Source organism: Vanellus vanellus (genome assembly GCF_965231255.1).
Source record: "Vanellus vanellus genome assembly, chromosome: 31".
Taxonomy (NCBI): domain Eukaryota; kingdom Metazoa; phylum Chordata; class Aves; order Charadriiformes; family Charadriidae; genus Vanellus; species Vanellus vanellus.
Window position 1 is genome coordinate 269,119 of NC_138936.1, and position 16,297 is coordinate 285,415.

A 16,297-nucleotide genomic window follows, 5' to 3' on the forward strand; every position below is an offset into this window, starting at 1 on the left:
GGTCTGATGCAGAGTCTCCCCACCCATGTCACCACCCCCAGTCTGATGCAGGGTGTCCCCACCCGTGTCACCCCTCTGGTCCCAAGTGGGGTGTCCCCACCTGTGTCGCACCTCCCCAAGTCTGATGCAGGGTGTCCGCACTCGTGTCACCCCCCCCAGTCTGACGCGGGGTGTCCCCACTCGTGTCACCCCCTCCGGTTGCAAGCGGGGTGTCCCCACCTCTGTCATCCCCCCCCAGTCTGATGCAGGATGTCCCCACCCATGTCACCCCATCCGGTCTCAAATGGGGTGTCCCCACCTTTGTCACCCCCCCCCCCCCCCCCCCCCCCCATTCTGATGCAGTGTGTCCCCACCCGTGTCACCCATCTGGTCCCAAGTGGGGTGTCCCCACCTGTGTCACCCTCTGTCCCCATGCCCCCCCCCCCCCGGTGATGCAGAGGACAGAGACCACCGGGCGCAGCCAAAGGCTCTTTACTCCCCAGGGAAGCCAACACCATGGGGTGACACCCACTGTCACCAGCTGGGGGGGGGTTACATGACACTGCAGCAGCAGCGGAGGGGGGGGGCACCCCCATGCCTTGCTGGGACAGGAGAGGATGGGACGGGGTGGGGGGCACTGGAGGAGGTGCCCGCTGGCACGGGGGACCCATGCGTCTGAGTGTCGGGGGAGGGGGGGTCAGGGCCAGCTCAGGACCCCCCCATGTCCTCAGGTGTCCCCCCCTCAGACCTTCTTCCGCTGCGGCCGGACCCTGGGGAAGAGCTGGGGGAAGGGGAGGGGGGGGGGTGTCAGGGAGAGGGTGTCCCCATGTCCCCCCCCCGATGCCCCCTAGGACCCCAAGCCATGGAGAGGCCAGGGAGGCCATGAGATCCACCCTCGGGGCCATGGAGGGGCTTTGGGGACCCCCCCCGGGGTCATGGGTGCTGTGACTGCCCCCCCCCCGGGGCTATGAGGTGGCCACGGGTGCTGTGGGACCCCCCTGGGGCTGTGGGTGCTGTGGTTGCCCCCCGGTGCTGTGAGGTGGCCATGGGTGCTCTGGTTGCCCCCTGGAGCTGTGAGGTGGCCATGGGTGCTGTGGGAGCCTCCCCAGGGTCATCGGTGCTGTGGCTGCCCTCCCTGGGGCTGTGAGGTGGCCATGGGTGCTCTGGTTGCCCCCCGGGGCTGTGAGGTGGCCATAGGTGCTCTAGGACCCCTCTGGGGCCACGGAGGGGCTTTCGGGACCATGGGTGCTGTGGGACCCCCCTCCTCAGGGGTCATGGGTGCTGTGGCTGTCCCCCCTAGGCCTATGGGGTGGTCGTGGGTGCTGTGGGACCCCTCTGGGACCATGGGTGCTCTGGTTGCCCCCCAGGGCTGTGAGTTGGCCGTGGGCACTGTGGGACCTCCCCAGGGCCATGGGTGCTGTGACTGCCCCACCCCGGGGGCTGTGGGGTGGCTGTGGAGCCCCCCCCCCTCCGCTCACCCCGAAGTAGTTCCTGGGCACGTAGCCCTCGTGGCCGTAGAGGGACCCCCACCACCAGTCGAGTTCCTCCTGGGGTTGGCGGCGCAGGACGGTGACGGGTTCTCCCTCGCGGAAGGACAGCTCGTCCCCGAACTCGGCGCTGTAGTCCCACAGGGCGTACACCACCCCGCTGTTCAGCACCCCCATGCTCTGCTCCACCTCTGCGGGGTCGGGGACGGGGACGTCAGCACCCGCCACCCGCCACCCCCCCCCAAAAGACATCCTCCACCCACACCCCCCCCCAGTGGCACTGCACCCCCCTGCCCTGAACCCACAGCCGTCCTGCTATCCCCTCCCAGTATCTGCACCCCTCCCAGTATCCATACCCCCGCTCAGCACCCACAGACCCAATACCCCTTCCAGTAACCGCTCCCAGTATCCATATAACCCCAATATCCCTCCCCATGTCTCTCCTCCCAGTACCCCCTCCCAGTAACCGTACTGCCCCAATATACCACCCCAGTACCCACATCCATCCTCCCAGTAACTACAGCACCCCAGTACCTGCTCCCAGTACGCATGCTCCCAGTATTCACACCTGCCCAGTACACCTGCCCAGTAACCATACCCCCACAGTACCCCCTCCCAGTACTCATACCTGCCCAGAACTCCTTCCCAGTACCTGTATACCCGTGATACCCCCTCCCAGTACCCATATAACCCCAATACCCCCTCCCAGTAGCCATACCCCCTAATACTCCCCCCCAGTACCCACCTCCCTCCTCCCAGTACCCATACTTGCCCAGTATCCCCCCCCCCAGTACCCACATCCCTCCTCCCAGTACCCATACTTGCCCAGTATCCTAGCCCAGTACCCACATCCCTCACCCCAGTACCTGTACGACCCCAATACCTGCTCCCAGTACCCATATCCCCCTGATACCCTCTCCCAGCATTCACACCCCCCCAGTACCCCCTCCCAGTACCTGTATACTTGCAATACTCCCTCCCAGTACGCATATAACCCCCAATACCACTTCCCAGTACCCATATTCCCCAGTACACCCCTCCCAGTACCATACCTCCCCAGTACCCCCTCCCAGTACCCGTACACCCCCACTGTCCCTTCCCAGTACCCATACCCCCAGTACCCCTCCCAGTACCCGTATACCCCCACAATACACCTCTCCCAGTACCATACCTCCCCAGTAGCCCCTCCCAGTACCCGTACTCGCCCAGTACCCCATCCCAGTACCCGTATACACCCAGTATCCCTTCCTAGTACCCATACCCCCCAGTACCCATATACACCCACAGTACACCCCTCCGAGGACCTGAACCTCTCCAGTACCCCCTCCCAGTACCTGTACTCACCCAGTACCCGCTCCCAGTATCTGTATACACCCAGTATCCCTTCCCAGTACCCATACCCCCCAGTACCCATATACCCCCACAGTACACCCCTCCAAGGACCTGTACCTCTCCAGTACCCCCTCCCAGTACCTGTACTCACCCAGTACCCCCTTCCACTACCCATATATACCCAGTATCCCTTCCCAGTACCCATATACCCCCACAGTACACCCCTCCCAGCACCATACCTCCCCAGTACCCCCTCCCAGTACCCGTATACACCCAGTATCCCTTCCTAGTACCCATACCCCCCAGTACCCATATACACCCACAGTACACCCCTCCGAGGACCTGAACCTCTCCAGTACCCCCTCCCAGTACCTGTACTCACCCAGTACCCGCTCCCAGTATCTGTATACACCCAGTATCCCTTCCCAGTACCCATACCCCCCAGTACCCATATACCCCCACAGTACACCCCTCCAAGGACCTGTACCTCTCCAGTACCCCCTCCCAGTACCTGTACTCACCCAGTACCCCCTTCCACTACCCATATATACCCAGTATCCCTTCCCAGTACCCATATACCCCCACAGTACACCCCTCCCAGCACCATACCTCCCCAGTACCCCCTCCCAGTACCCGTATACACCCAGTATCCTTTCCCATTACCCATATACCCCCACAGTACACCCCTCCCAGGACCTGTACCTCTCCAGTACCCCCTTCCAGTACCATATCTCCCCAGTACCCCCTCCCAGTACTCGCCCAGTACCCCCTCCCAGTACCCATATACACCCAGTATCCCTTCCCAGTACCCATACCTCCCGCTACCCATACCTCCCCAGTACACCCCCCCACGCCCTCCCCAGCACCCATACCCACCCTGTACCCACACGCTCCCAGTGCCCCCAGTGCCCCGGTACCAGTCAGGTAGTTGTAGCAGTCGGCGTAGCCCTCCCGGTACGGGTCGCACTTCTCCACGGCCAGGCTGCCGTCGCTGGTGGTGGTGGCGAAGATGGCGGCGCCGTGGCGCACCAGGGCCACGCACACCCCCGTGTCGTTGCACGAGGCGGCGCAGTGCAGCGGTGTCCTGCCACCGTCGGGATGGGGACAATTTTTGGGGGGGGTGGGACGAGGATGGGACAGAGGATGGGTTTCCCCTGCCCTCCCCGCTGTCCTGGGGGATGAGGGTGCCACCCTGGCGTCCCCCGTCCCCCCCCCCCCATCACCCCCCGCTGTCACCGAGGGCTCTCAGGGGATTATTGGGGTCCCACCCCTGTCCCCCCACCCCAGGCTGTGGGGTCCCCTGTCCCCCCCACCCCACATCAGTGTGTCCCTGTCCCACCAGCCCTGGCTGTGGGGTCCTTCGTGTCCCCCCACCCCATGTCACTGGGTCTCCATCCCACCAGTGCTGGCTGTGGGGTCCCTCATGTCCCCCCACCCCGTGTCAGTGTGTCCCTGTCCCCGTCCCACCAGCCGTGGCTGTCGGGGGAGTTGACGTTGGCCCCGCTGGCGATGAGGAAGTCAACAATGCTGTAGTTGGCGCCGCAGATGGCGTTGTGCAGCGCCGTGATGCCCTCGTCGTTGGGCTGACTGGGGTCGTTCAGCTGGGGACACGCACGTCAGTCCCCTCACTGCCACCCCCCGGCACCCTGCTGCCACCCCCGGCCCCTGCCACCCCCGACTACCAGGCATGCCGCTCTCCCTGCCACACTGTCCCCAGCCCTCTCCACCCCAGCCCTTGTCCCTGTCCCCACTGTCCCCAGCCCTCGCCACCCCAGCCCTTGTCCCTGCCACCCTGTCCCCGTCCCCGTTGTCCGCAGCCCTCCCCACCCCTGCCCATGTCCCCATTCCCCTGTCCCCACTGTGCCGAGACCTCACCACCCCAACCCTTGTCCCTGTCCCCATGTCCCACTGTCCCCACTGCCCCCAGTCCTCCCCACCCCAGCCATTGGCCCTGCCACCCTGTCCCTACTGTCCCCAGCCCTTCCCACCCCAGCCCTTGTCCCTGTCCCCAGCCCTCGCCACCCCAACCCTTGTCCCTGTCCCCATGTCCCACTGTCCCCACTGTCCCCAGTCCTCCCCACCCCAGCCATTGTCCCTGCCACCCTGTCCCTACTGTCCCCAGCCCTTCCCACCCCAGCCCTTGTCCCTGTCCCCATCCCCACTGTCCCCACTGTCCCCAGCCCTCACCACCCCAACCCTTGTCCCTGTCCCCATGTCCCACTGTCCCCACTGCCCCCAGTCCTCGCCACCCCAGCCATTGTCCCTGCCACCCTGTCCCTACTGTCCCCAGCCCTTCCCACCCCAACCCTTGTCCCTGTCCCCATCCCCACTGTCCCCACTGTCCCCAGCCCTCACCACCCCAACCCTTGTCCCTGCCACCCTGTCCCTACTGTCCCCAGCCCTCCCCAACCCAGCCCTCGCCCCTGTCCCCCTGTCCCCAGCCCTCGCCACCCCAACCCTTGTCCCTGTCCCCATCCCCACTGTCCCCACTGTCCCCAGCCCTCACCACCCCAACCCTTGTCCCTGCCACCCTGTCCCTACTGTCCCCAGCCCTCCCCAACCCAGCCCTCGCCCCTGTCCCCCTGTCCCCAGCCCTCGCCACCCCAACCCTTGTCCCTGTCCCCATCCCCACTGTCCCCACTGTCCCCAGCCCTCACCACCCCAACCCTTGTCCCTGCCACCCTGTCCCTACTGTCCCCAGCCCTCGTCACCCTGTCCCCCATCCCTGCCACCCTGTCCCCCATTCCCCTGTCCGCACCGTCCCCAGCCATTGTCCCTGCCACCCCCTGCCCCTGTCCCCATCTCCCACCTCAGCCACCGCCTGCTGCACCACGTCCAGCTCCCCGGTCAGGGCCGCGTCCAGCAGCAGCACCAGGGGGTTGAGGCGCACACGAGCCCCGGGGCGCCTGCGGGGCGAGGAGGGGTCGCGCAGGGCCGAGCGCCGCTCCTGGGGCAGCCAGGGGGTCAGGGGACCCTGGGGACACCTCCCAGGGCACCCGGCACCGTACAGCACCCGAGGGAGCCAGGGGACATGTCCCGGAGCATCTGGTGCTCTATGGCCTCTGGGGGAACTTGGGGACACCTCCCAGGGCATCTGGTGCTCTATGGCATCTGGGGGACCTTGGGGACACCTCCCGGGGCATCTGGTGCTCTATGGCCTCTGGGGGAACTTGGGGACACCCCCCGGGGCACCCGGCACTCTATGGCACCTCGGGGACCTTGGGGACATCTCCCAGGGCATCTGGTGCTCTGTGGCCTCTGGGGGACCTTGGGGACACCTCCCAGGGCTTCTGGTGCTCTATGGCCTCTGGGGGAACTTGGGGACACCTCCTGGGGCATCTGGTGCTCTATGGCGCCTCAGGGACCTTGGGGACACCTCCCGGGGCATCTGATGCTCTATGGCCTCTGGGGGACCTTGGGGACACCTCCCACGTCACCCGGCACTCTATGGCATCTGGGGGACCCTGGGGACACCTCCCAGGGTACTTTGCACTCTATGGCCTCTGGGGGACCTTGGGGACACCTCCCGGGGCTTCTGGTGCTCTATGGCATCTGGTGGACCTTGGGGACACCTCCCGGTGCATCTGGTGGACCTTGGGGACAGCCTCCAGGGCACCCAGCACTCTATGGCACCTCGGGGACCTTGGGGACATCTCCCAGGGCATCTGGTGCTCTATGGCCTCTGGGGGAACTTGGGGACACCTCCCGGGGCATCTGGTGCTTTATGGCATCTGGGGGACCTTGGGGACACCTCCCGGGGCATCTGGTGCTTTATGGCATCTGGGGGACCTTGGGGACACCTCCCGGGGCATCTGGTGCTCTATGGCCTCTGGGGGAACTTGGGGACACCCCCCGGGGCACCCGGCACTCTATGGCACCTCGGGGACCTTGGGGACATCTCCCGGGGCATCTGGTGCTCTATGGCCTCTGGGGCACCTTGGGGACACCCCCCGGGGCACCCAGTGCTGTATATCACCCAGGGACAACTCTTGGGACACTGGTTGGCACCACAGTGCACCCAGGGGTACCACAGGGGCACCACAGGGGCACCACAGGGGCACGTCTGGTGGCACCAGGCACTGCTTGCCATCTCTGGAGACACTGGGGGAATCCTTGGGGACACCAGGCACCCCAGGGGACAGCAACCACTGTGTGGCACCCCAAGGGGCTCCAAGGGACACCAGGCACCATGTGGCACCTCTGAGGATACAGGGGGACACCAACAACTGCCTGACAGCTCAGTGGCCTCCAAGCAACACCGGGTGCCACGTGGCACCTCAAAGGGCTCCAAGGGACATCAGGTACCGCATAGCACCTCTGAGGACACAGGGGGACATGGCATCTTGGGGGGTTCCAAGGGATACTAGGAACCACGTGGCACCTCTGGGGACACAGGGGCCACCAACCACTCCATGGCATCCCAGGGGGCTCCAAGGGACACTGGCTGCCACGTGGCACCTCGGGGGGCTCCAAGGGACACTGGGCACCATGTGGCACCTCTGGGGACACCAACCACTACCTGACAACCCAGGGGCTCCAAGGGACGCCGGGTGCCACATGGCACCTCGGGGGGCTCCAAGGGACACCAGGCACCACATGGCACCTCGGGGGGCTCCAAGGGACACTGGGCACCATGTGGCACCTCTGGGGACACCAACCACTACCTGACAACCCAGGGGCTCCAAGGGACGCCGGGTGCCACGTGGCACCTCGGGGGGCTCCAAGGGACACCAGGCACCACATGGCACCTCGGGGGGCTCCAAGGGACACCAGGAACCATGTGGCACCTCTGGGGACATAGGGGGACACCAACCACTCCATGGCATCTCAGGGGGCTCCAAGGGACACTGGCTGCCACGTGGCACCTCAGGGGGCCCCAAGGGACACCAGCTACTGTGTGGCATCCTGGGGGGCTCCAAGGGACACCGGGCACCGTGTGGCCCCCCGGGGACCGCAGACACTTACCGGGGTGGGTGCGGGGCTGCTGGGGGACGGCGGCGGGGGGGTGTGAGGCGGTGGCCGGGCCTCGGGGGCCACCGGAGTCGGGGGCGGCAGGTCGGGCGAGGTGCCGGTGTCACCGGTGGCCGGTGGCTCGTCACGGCGGGGCGGACGGTGCAGGAGGCGGGTGATGAGCTGCTGGTACTGGCGGGTGCGAGTGGGTGGCAGCGCCGGCCCCGGGCACTGCTCCATGGAGCCGCGGCGCTTGAGGGGTCGCGGCATCTCGGCCAGAACCCGCGCCACCTCCTCGAACTCGGGGACCCGCTGGGCCTCGGGGGGCAGAAGGGGCTGGAGGCGCGTGGGGCTGAGCGGCCGCTCCAACGCTTCGGCCTCCCCACCCTGCAACAGCCGCTCCAGCTCCGGCTCTCCCTCCGGTGGGTTGTTCTCAGGGGGCACGGGGCGCCCGGATCCTGCTGGGGGGTTGGGGTCAGGGTGCTCCAGTGCTCGAGCCCCACGGACCCCCCACTGCGGGTGGGACAACACCAGAGCCCCATGGACCCCCCACTCCGGGTGGGACAACACCAGAGCCCCACGGACCCCCCACTCCAGGTTGGTCAAGACCGGAGCCCCACAGACCCCCCACTGTGGGTGGGACAACACCAGAGCCCCACAGAAACCCCCCCCAACCCCCCCTCCCCATCTCAGCAGGGTGCAGCCCCCCCAAGACTCCGCAACCCTCATGCTGCAGTCCCCTGGGCCCCCCCAAACCCGCCTCCTGCTGCCCACTCGAGCCCCACAGACACCCCCCACCCCCAGTAACCCCTATGTCTCCCCACCCTGGACACCACCCCCCCACCCCTCTCCTCCTCCTCCTCACCTTCGCCCCCGGGCAGCGCCGGGGGGGTCTGCGGCAACGCCGGGAGCTGGGGTTGCTTTTGGGATACGCGGGGGCCGGCGGTGGAGATGGGGGGAAACCCCCTGGGTGCGCCGACCCCTTGTTCCCAAAAAGCGTTTTGCAGCTTGAAGATCATGGAGAGGGGTAAAGGTTTGTGGCGGGGGGGTCGCCCGCCCGGCGCGGGGGGCGGCACGGGGATACGGGAGACAGGTTGTTGGGAGAAGTGCCAACCGCGGGGCAACGTGCCGGGTGCCGAGCGTCGAAAGGGACCCTCCGCCCGTCTCTCGCCCGCCAACGGCGACACTTTGTAGTTTCGGGGTAGCGTGGCGCTGTGGCCCCCGTAGGCACCATCCTGGAATTGGGGTGGGAGTTGGGGGAGAGGGGGGGGGAAAGCAAAGGGTGTCGGGGAGGGAAGCAGCCCATCTACCCCGGCGTCGGGGCAGCGGGGCTGGGGGGTGATGGGTGGTCCATCCCCCCCCCCAGCGCTCACCTTGTTGTGGCCGCCCGCCCCGTCCAGGCTGGTCTCCCGCCATGGCGCCAGTGCCAACCCCGGGGGCGGCCGCTGCCCCTCGCCGCTGCCTGAGAGAGGGGGGGGGACACACACACAGTCTGAGGGATGCAGCCCCCGCCCCCCCAATCCTCCCACCCCCCCAGAGGTACCCCGATACACGCTCAGCACCGCCCCCCCCCCCCAGCACCCCGCACCCAGACCAGTAACATCAGACCCCCCCTTGCGCAGCTGCTCTGCACCCCCCACCTTGCAGCCCTAGACCCCTCCCAAAAAAAAGCAGTAGAGCCCCCCCCCAGAAGTCCTAGGCACCCCCAAAAGCCCTGACACCCCCCCCAGCAGCCCTAGACCCCGCCAAAAGCCCTGCCCCCCCCCAGCAGCCCTAGACCCCCCCAAAAGCCTTGCCCCTCCCAGCAGCCCTAGACACCCCCAAAAGTCCTGCCCCCCCCCCCCCCAGCAGCCCTAGACCCCTGCCCAAAAAAGCAGTAGAGCCCCCCCAGGAGCTCTAGGCCTCCCCCAGAAGCACTAGTGCCCCCCCAAAGCCTTGCCCCCCGCCAAAAAGCCCTATATCCCCCCCAAAAAAGCACTAGACCCCCCCTCCAGCAGCCCTAGACACCCCCAAAAAAAAGCAGTAGAGCCCCCCCCAGAAGCCCTAGGCACCCCCAAAAGCCCTGACACCCCCCCCAGCAGCCCTAGACCCCCCCAAAAGCCTTGCCCCTCCCAGCAGCCCTAGACCACCCCCCCAGCAGCTCTAGACCCCCCCAAAAGTCCTGCCCCCCCCCCCCCAGCAGCCCTAGACCCCTGCCCAAAAAAGCAGTAGAGCCCCCCCAGGAGCTCTAGGCCTCCCCCAAAAGCACTAGTGCCCCCCCAAAAGCCTTGGCCCCCCCAAAAAAGCCCTATATCCCCCCCCCAAAAAGCACTAGACCCCCCCTCCAGCAGCCCTAGACACCCCCAAAAAAAAGCAGTAGAGCCCCCCCCAGAAGCCCTAGGCACCCCCAAAAGCCCTAGAGCCCCCCAAAAGCCTTGCCCCCCCCCAAAAAGCCCTAAATCCCTCCCCCAAACGCATTAGACTCCCCCCCAGCAGCCCTAGACCCCCCCCCCAAAGCCCTATAACCCCCCCAGCAGCCCTAGACCACCCCCCCAGCAGCTCTGGACCCTCCCAGTAGCCCTAGAGCCCCCCCCAAAAGCACTAGACACCCCCCCAGCAGCCCTATACACCCCCCCAGAAGCCCTATACACCCCCCCAGAAGCCCTGCCCCACCAAAAAGCCCTAGACCCCCCCAAAAAAAAAGCCCTAGACCCCCCCAAAAAAAGTACTAGACCCGCCCCTGCAGCCCTAACCCCCCCCCAAAGCCCTATACCCCCCCAGCAGCCCTGAACCCCCCCAGAAGCCCTAGAGCCCCCCTCCAAAAGCCCTGTCCCCCCCCCAAAAAAAAGCCCTATACCCCCCCCCAGCACCCAAAACAACAGCCCCGGACCCCCACATGGGGCCCCCCCGACAGCCCCATTCCTCCCCCCCCCCCCCCGTGCCCCCAACCCCCTGAGTGCCCCCCCCCCAGTGTGTCGTGTGTGTGTGTGTGTGTCCCCAGCTCACGGTCGTAGCCCCCCGAGTTGGGGGGTTTCTTCTCGTAGGCCACGTCCAGGTCGGACTCGTTCCAGCTCTTCTGCGGCCGCCTCTTGATGATGAGGTCATCTGGGGGGGGGACACCTCATGATGGGGTCAACATGGCGTGGGGACACCACGGGGTGGGGGACACCTCATGATGGGGTCACCATGGCATGGGGACACCCCGGGATGGGGGACACCTCATGATGGGGTCACCATGGCATGGGGACAGCATGGGGTGGGGGACACCTCATGATGGGGTCACCATGGCATGGGGACAGCCCGGGGTGGGGGACACCTCATGATGGGGTCACCATGGCATGGGGACACCCCGGGATGGGGGACACCTCATGATGGGGTCACCATGGCATGGGGACAGCATGGGGTGGGGGACACCTCATGATGGGGTCACCATGGCATGGGGACACCCCGGGATGGGGGACACCTCATGATGGGGTCACCATGGCATGGGGACACCCCGGGGTGGGGGACACCTCATGATGGGGTCACCATGGCATGGGGACAGCCCGGGGTGGGGGACACCCCATGATGGGGTCACCATGGCATGGGGACACCTCGTGATGGGGTCACCATGGCATGGGGACAGCCCGGGGTGGGGGACACCTCATGATGGGGTCACCATGGCGTGGGGACACCCCATGATGGGGTCACCATGGCATGGGGACACCACGGGGTGGGGGACACCCCATGATGGGGTCACCATGGCATGGGGACACTCCGGGATGGGGGACACCTCGTGATGGGGTCACCATGGCATGGGGACACTCCGGGATGGGGGACACCTCGTGATGGGGTCACCATGGCATGGGGACAGCCCGGGGTGGGGGACACCCCATGATGGGGTCACCATGGCATGGGGACACCTCGTGATGGGGTCACCATGGCATGGGGACAGCCCGGGGTGGGGGACACCTCATGATGGGGTCACCATGGGTTCGGGATAGGAGCACCCCGTGATGGCCTGGGGACACCCTGGTATGGGGACAAGGAGCACCCCAGGATGAGGACACCCCAGGATGGATTAGGGACACCGGGGGGGGAACGGGGACAGCTCGGGTAGCTCAGGGCCCCCCCTGAAATGGAGCAGTATCTCACTGCAGTTTCCTGAGGAGGGACAGGAGCACCCCAAGATGGGGACGCACTGCGATGGGGACACCAACAGTGTCGTCCCCCCCCCCCCCCCCTCCCCCAACCCCAAGGAACCGTCCCCACCGTGTCCCCCACGGCGGTGACCTTACCTTGTGCCCGGAAGGTGACGTTGGGGCTACTGATGGAGGGGTACAACCCATGAAACTCGTAAGGGGGGGGCGCGGGGGGGCGGGGGGAGGGCACCCTTTCGGGGAAGAAGACGGAACCCTCTCCCGGTCGGGGGGACCCCCCGAACCCCAAGAACTCGTAGGGTCGATGGGGCCGCGGGGAGGGGGCTCGCCCCCCCGGGCTGGGGAGCGTCAGCCCCTCGTAGGGCACCGGCAGTATTTTGGGACGGGGTGAGGGGGCCCGATCCTCCCCCGGGAGGTAATGGGGGGGTCGGGGTGAAGAGGGGCGCCCCAGAGGGTCCCCCGAAATTTCGGGGCTCTCCGACGCCAGGTTCCTCCGGCCGAGGGGCGAGCGGGTCCGGCTGGGGCTGTACGGCTCCTGCGGGGGGGGGGGAGGGGGGGCACAGAGAGAGAGAGGTGGGTTGGGGGGGTAATGGCGTTCCCCCCCCTCCCCCCTTTCGACCCCCCAAATCATACTTTTGGGGGTCCGGGGCCATCGGTCCAGAGGGACTCGAGTTGTCGGGAGAGTTCGTCCACTTTGGCCACCGCCGTGTCCAGTTCCACCTGTTTCAGGTCCATGTGCTGCATGGCCAGAGCTGGGGGGGGGGGGGGGGGTGTGTCAGGCTGCGCCCCAAAGTTGGGGGGCTGTCGTCCCCCCCCCCCCCACACACACACACACTTACACTGGAAGGTGAGATCCAGCAGGTCCTGTGCGCTGCGGAGCCGCTCGCTGGCCATGGTGCCACCTGGGGGGGCGGCAATGGGTGAACTGGGGGGGGAAATGGGTGAACTGGGGGGGTGATGGGTGAGCTGGGGGGGGTAATGCATGAACTGGGGGGGTAATGGGTGAATTGGGGGGGAAATGGGTGAACTGGGAGGGGTAATGCGTGAACTGGGGAGGGTAATGGGTGAGCTGGGGGGGTAATGGGTGAACTGGGGGGGGTGATGGGTGAACTGGGGGGGTGATGGGTGAACTGGGGGGGTGATGGGTGAACTGGGGGGGAAATGGGTGAACTGGGAGGGGTAATGCGTGAACTGGGGGGGAAATGGGTGAACTGGGAGGGGTAATGCGTGAAATGGGGAGGGTAATGGGTGAACTGGGGGGGTGATGGGTGAACTGGGGGGGAAATGGGTGAACTGGGGGGGAAATGGGTGAACTGGGAGGGGTAATGCGAGAACTGGGGAGGGTAATGGGTGAACTGGGGGGGTGATGGGTGAACTGGGGGGGTGATGGGTGAACTGGGGGGGAAATGGGTGAACTGGGAGGGGTAATGCGAGAACTGGGGAGGGTAATGGGTGAACTGGGGGGGTGATGGGTGAACTGGGGGGGTGATGGGTGAACTGGGAGGGGTAATGCGTGAACTGGGGAGGGTAATGGGTGAGCTGGGGGGGTAATGCGTGAACTGGGGGGGTAATGGGTGAGATGAGGGGGGTAATGGGTGAGCTGGGGGGGGTAATGGGTGAGCTGGGGGGGTAAAGGGTGCACTGGGGGGGAAATGGATGAACTGGGGGGTGATGGGTGCACTGGGGGGGTGATGGGTGAGCTGAGGGAGTGATGGGTGAACTGGGGGCATAATGGGTGAGCTGGGGGGGTAACGGGTGAGTTGGGGGGGCAATGGGTGAACTGGAGGAGCGATGGGTGAACTGGGAGGGGTAATGAGTGAGCTGGGAGGGAATGGGTGAGCCGGGGGGGCGATGGGTGAACTGGGAGGGGCAATGGGGAAACTGGGGGGGTGAGGGGTGAACTGGGAGGGGCAATGGGTGAGCTGGGAGGGTAACGGGTGAGCTGGGGGGGGTGATGGGTGCATTGCGGGGGCAATGGGTGAACTGGGAGGGGTAATGGTTGAACTGGGGGGGCAATGGGTGAACTGGGAGGGGCACTGGCTGAACTGGGGGGGGGGCCCTGGGAACGCGGGGAGCGGGGACGTGTTGTGACCCGCTCTCGCCTCTCCTCCGGGATCATCATCACCATAATTACCGGTAATTAATCCATCGCAAAGAGCGGGCGCCGCCCACCCCCCATCCCCCCCCGGGGGCAGGACCCTGGGAGGGGGGGGAGGGACGGGGCGATACCCCCCTTCTATGGGGAGGCGGCAGGACCCCCCCCACATCCACTGGGGTCACCCCCGGGGGGGGGGTCAGGATGGAGGAGGTTCTGTCCCCCCCCCCGCCAAGGAGAGGCGGGGGGGGGGGGATTTGGGGTGTCGCTGTGTCCCCCGCTCCTGGGGACAGCGAGGGGAAGAAGGGGACACACACCACCACCCCCCCCTAAAAAAAAAAAACGGCGGCCCCACCCGGGCGGCCCCACCCGGTCCTCGCCCCCGGGGAGACGGGGACGAGCCCCGGCTCGTCCCGGGTCGGGCGGCGCGACGGGGTGGGGGGGGGGCTGGGAAGGCATCCGGGCACCCAAGGGTGCTCCCCCCACCCAGCACCCCAAAACCGGACCCAGGCGTTCAGGCAGCCAAGGGTGCCCCCCCCAAAATCGGACCCCAAACGTCCAGGCACCCAAGGGTGCCCCCTCCCCCGCACCCCAGAATCGGACCCAGGCGTACGAGCACCCAAAGGTGCCCTCCCCCCAAAACGACCCAGGTGTCCAAGCACCCACGGGTGCCCCCAATACCCCAAAACAGGACAGAGGAGTTCAAGCACCCAAGGGTGCCCCCCAGCACCCCAAAACCGGACCCAGGAGTCCCGGCACCCAAGGGTGCCCCCCCAAAACCGGACCCAGGCGTTCAAGCACCCAAGTGTACCCCCCAGCACCCCAAAATCGGACCCAGGCGTACGGGCACCCAAGGGTGCCCCCCAAAACGACACAGGTATCCAGGAACCCAAGGGTGCCCCCCAGCACCCCAAAACCGTACCCAGGTGTCCGAGCACCCAAGGGTGACCCCTCAAGCACCCCAAAACCGGACCCAGGTGTCTGAGCACCCCAAGGGTGTCCCCCCAAAACGATGCAGGTATCCGGGCACCCAAGGGTGCCCCCCAGCACCCCAAAACCCGACCCAGGCATACGGGCACCCAAGGGTGCTCCCCTCACCCCAAAACTGTACCCAGGTATTGGAGCACCCAAGGGTGCCCCCCCAGCACCCCAAAACCGGACCCAGGTGTCTGAGCACCCAAGGGTGTCCCCCAAAATGACGCAGGTATCCGGGCACCCAAGGGTGCTCCCTTAGCACCCCAAAACCCGGCCCAGGCGCACGGGCACCCAAGGGTGCCCCCTCCCAAGCACCCCAAAACCGGACCCAGGTGTCCGAGCACCCAAGGGTGTGCCCCAGCCCCCCAAAACCCAACCCAAGCGTCCAGGCACCCAAGGGTGCCCCCCAAAACGATGCAGGTATCGGGGCACCCAAGGGTGCCCCCCCAGCACCCCATAAAAAGGACCCAGGTGTCCGAGCACCCAAGGGTGCCCCCCCCCCCCAGCACCCCAAATCCGGACCCAGGCGACCTCCACCCCCCCCCCCCCATCCCATGTGCCCCACGCGGGGGTCGGTACCTGGTGGGTGCCGGTGGGTGCCGGGGGATGCCGGTGGGTGCCGGGGGGATGCCGGTGGCGCGCCCGCGTCCCCGCGGTCTCTACGCCCAATTCCAGAGCGCTGGGTCACGCGGGGGAGGGCGCTGAGCGTGGGGGGGGCCGCGCCCTGCGCCCCGGGGTGCCGGGGGGGGGGGAGGGGGGGCAGATCCCACGGGGGAGGGGGCAGATCCCACGGCGGGGGGGTGGGGTGTCCCACGGGGAAGCGGGGGGGGCAAATCCCACGGGGTGGGGCAGATCCCACGGGGGGGGGGGAGTTGTCCCACGAAGGGGGGGTGAGGGTCCCGGGGGGGGTGGGCAGATCCCACTTGGGGGGGCAGATCCCACGGGGGGGGCAGAACCCGGGGAGGGGTGGGGCAGATCCCACGGGGGGGAGGGGTTGTCCCACGAAGGGGGGGTGCGGGTCCGGGGGGGAAGAACTCGGGGGGGGGCAGATCCCACGGGGGGGGGGCGGGTCCCACGGGGAGGGGGGGCAGAACCCGGGGAGGGGTGGGGCAGATCCCACGGGGGGGGGGGGGGGGGGGGGGTGTCCCACGAAGGGGGGGGTGCGGGTCCGGGGGGGGAAAGAACCCGGGGATGGGGCAGATCCCACGGGGAGGGGGGGCAGATCCCACGGGGGGGCGGGTCCGGGGGGGTGGGGGGGGGAGGAGGGAAGAACTCGGAGGTGGGGGCAGATCCCACGGGGGGGGGGGGTGTCCCACGGTGGGGGGGAGATCCCACGGGGGGTGGGGTTCCCCGGGGAAGGG

The 16,297-nt window shown here is 67.0% G+C and overlaps 1 protein-coding gene across 1 annotated transcript; it reads right to left on the reverse strand.

The window, feature by feature from the left end:
• Positions 1-465: 465 nt before the first annotated feature.
• PPP1R13L (protein phosphatase 1 regulatory subunit 13 like) lies at positions 466-15,560 on the reverse strand. The gene is made up of 13 exons (XM_082496815.1): positions 15,516-15,560; positions 12,706-12,791; positions 12,500-12,618; positions 12,005-12,401; positions 10,734-10,832; positions 9,122-9,210; positions 8,614-8,983; positions 7,764-8,206; positions 5,608-5,745; positions 4,266-4,399; positions 3,716-3,882; positions 1,458-1,657; positions 466-760 (listed from the first exon to the last, which is right to left on the reverse strand). The coding sequence occupies exons 2-13, from the start codon at positions 12,758-12,760 to the stop codon at positions 722-724; spliced, it is 2,250 nt and encodes a 749-aa protein (XP_082352941.1). The 5' UTR covers positions 12,761-12,791; positions 15,516-15,560; the 3' UTR covers positions 466-721.
• Between the last annotated feature and the right edge of the window lie 737 nt (positions 15,561-16,297).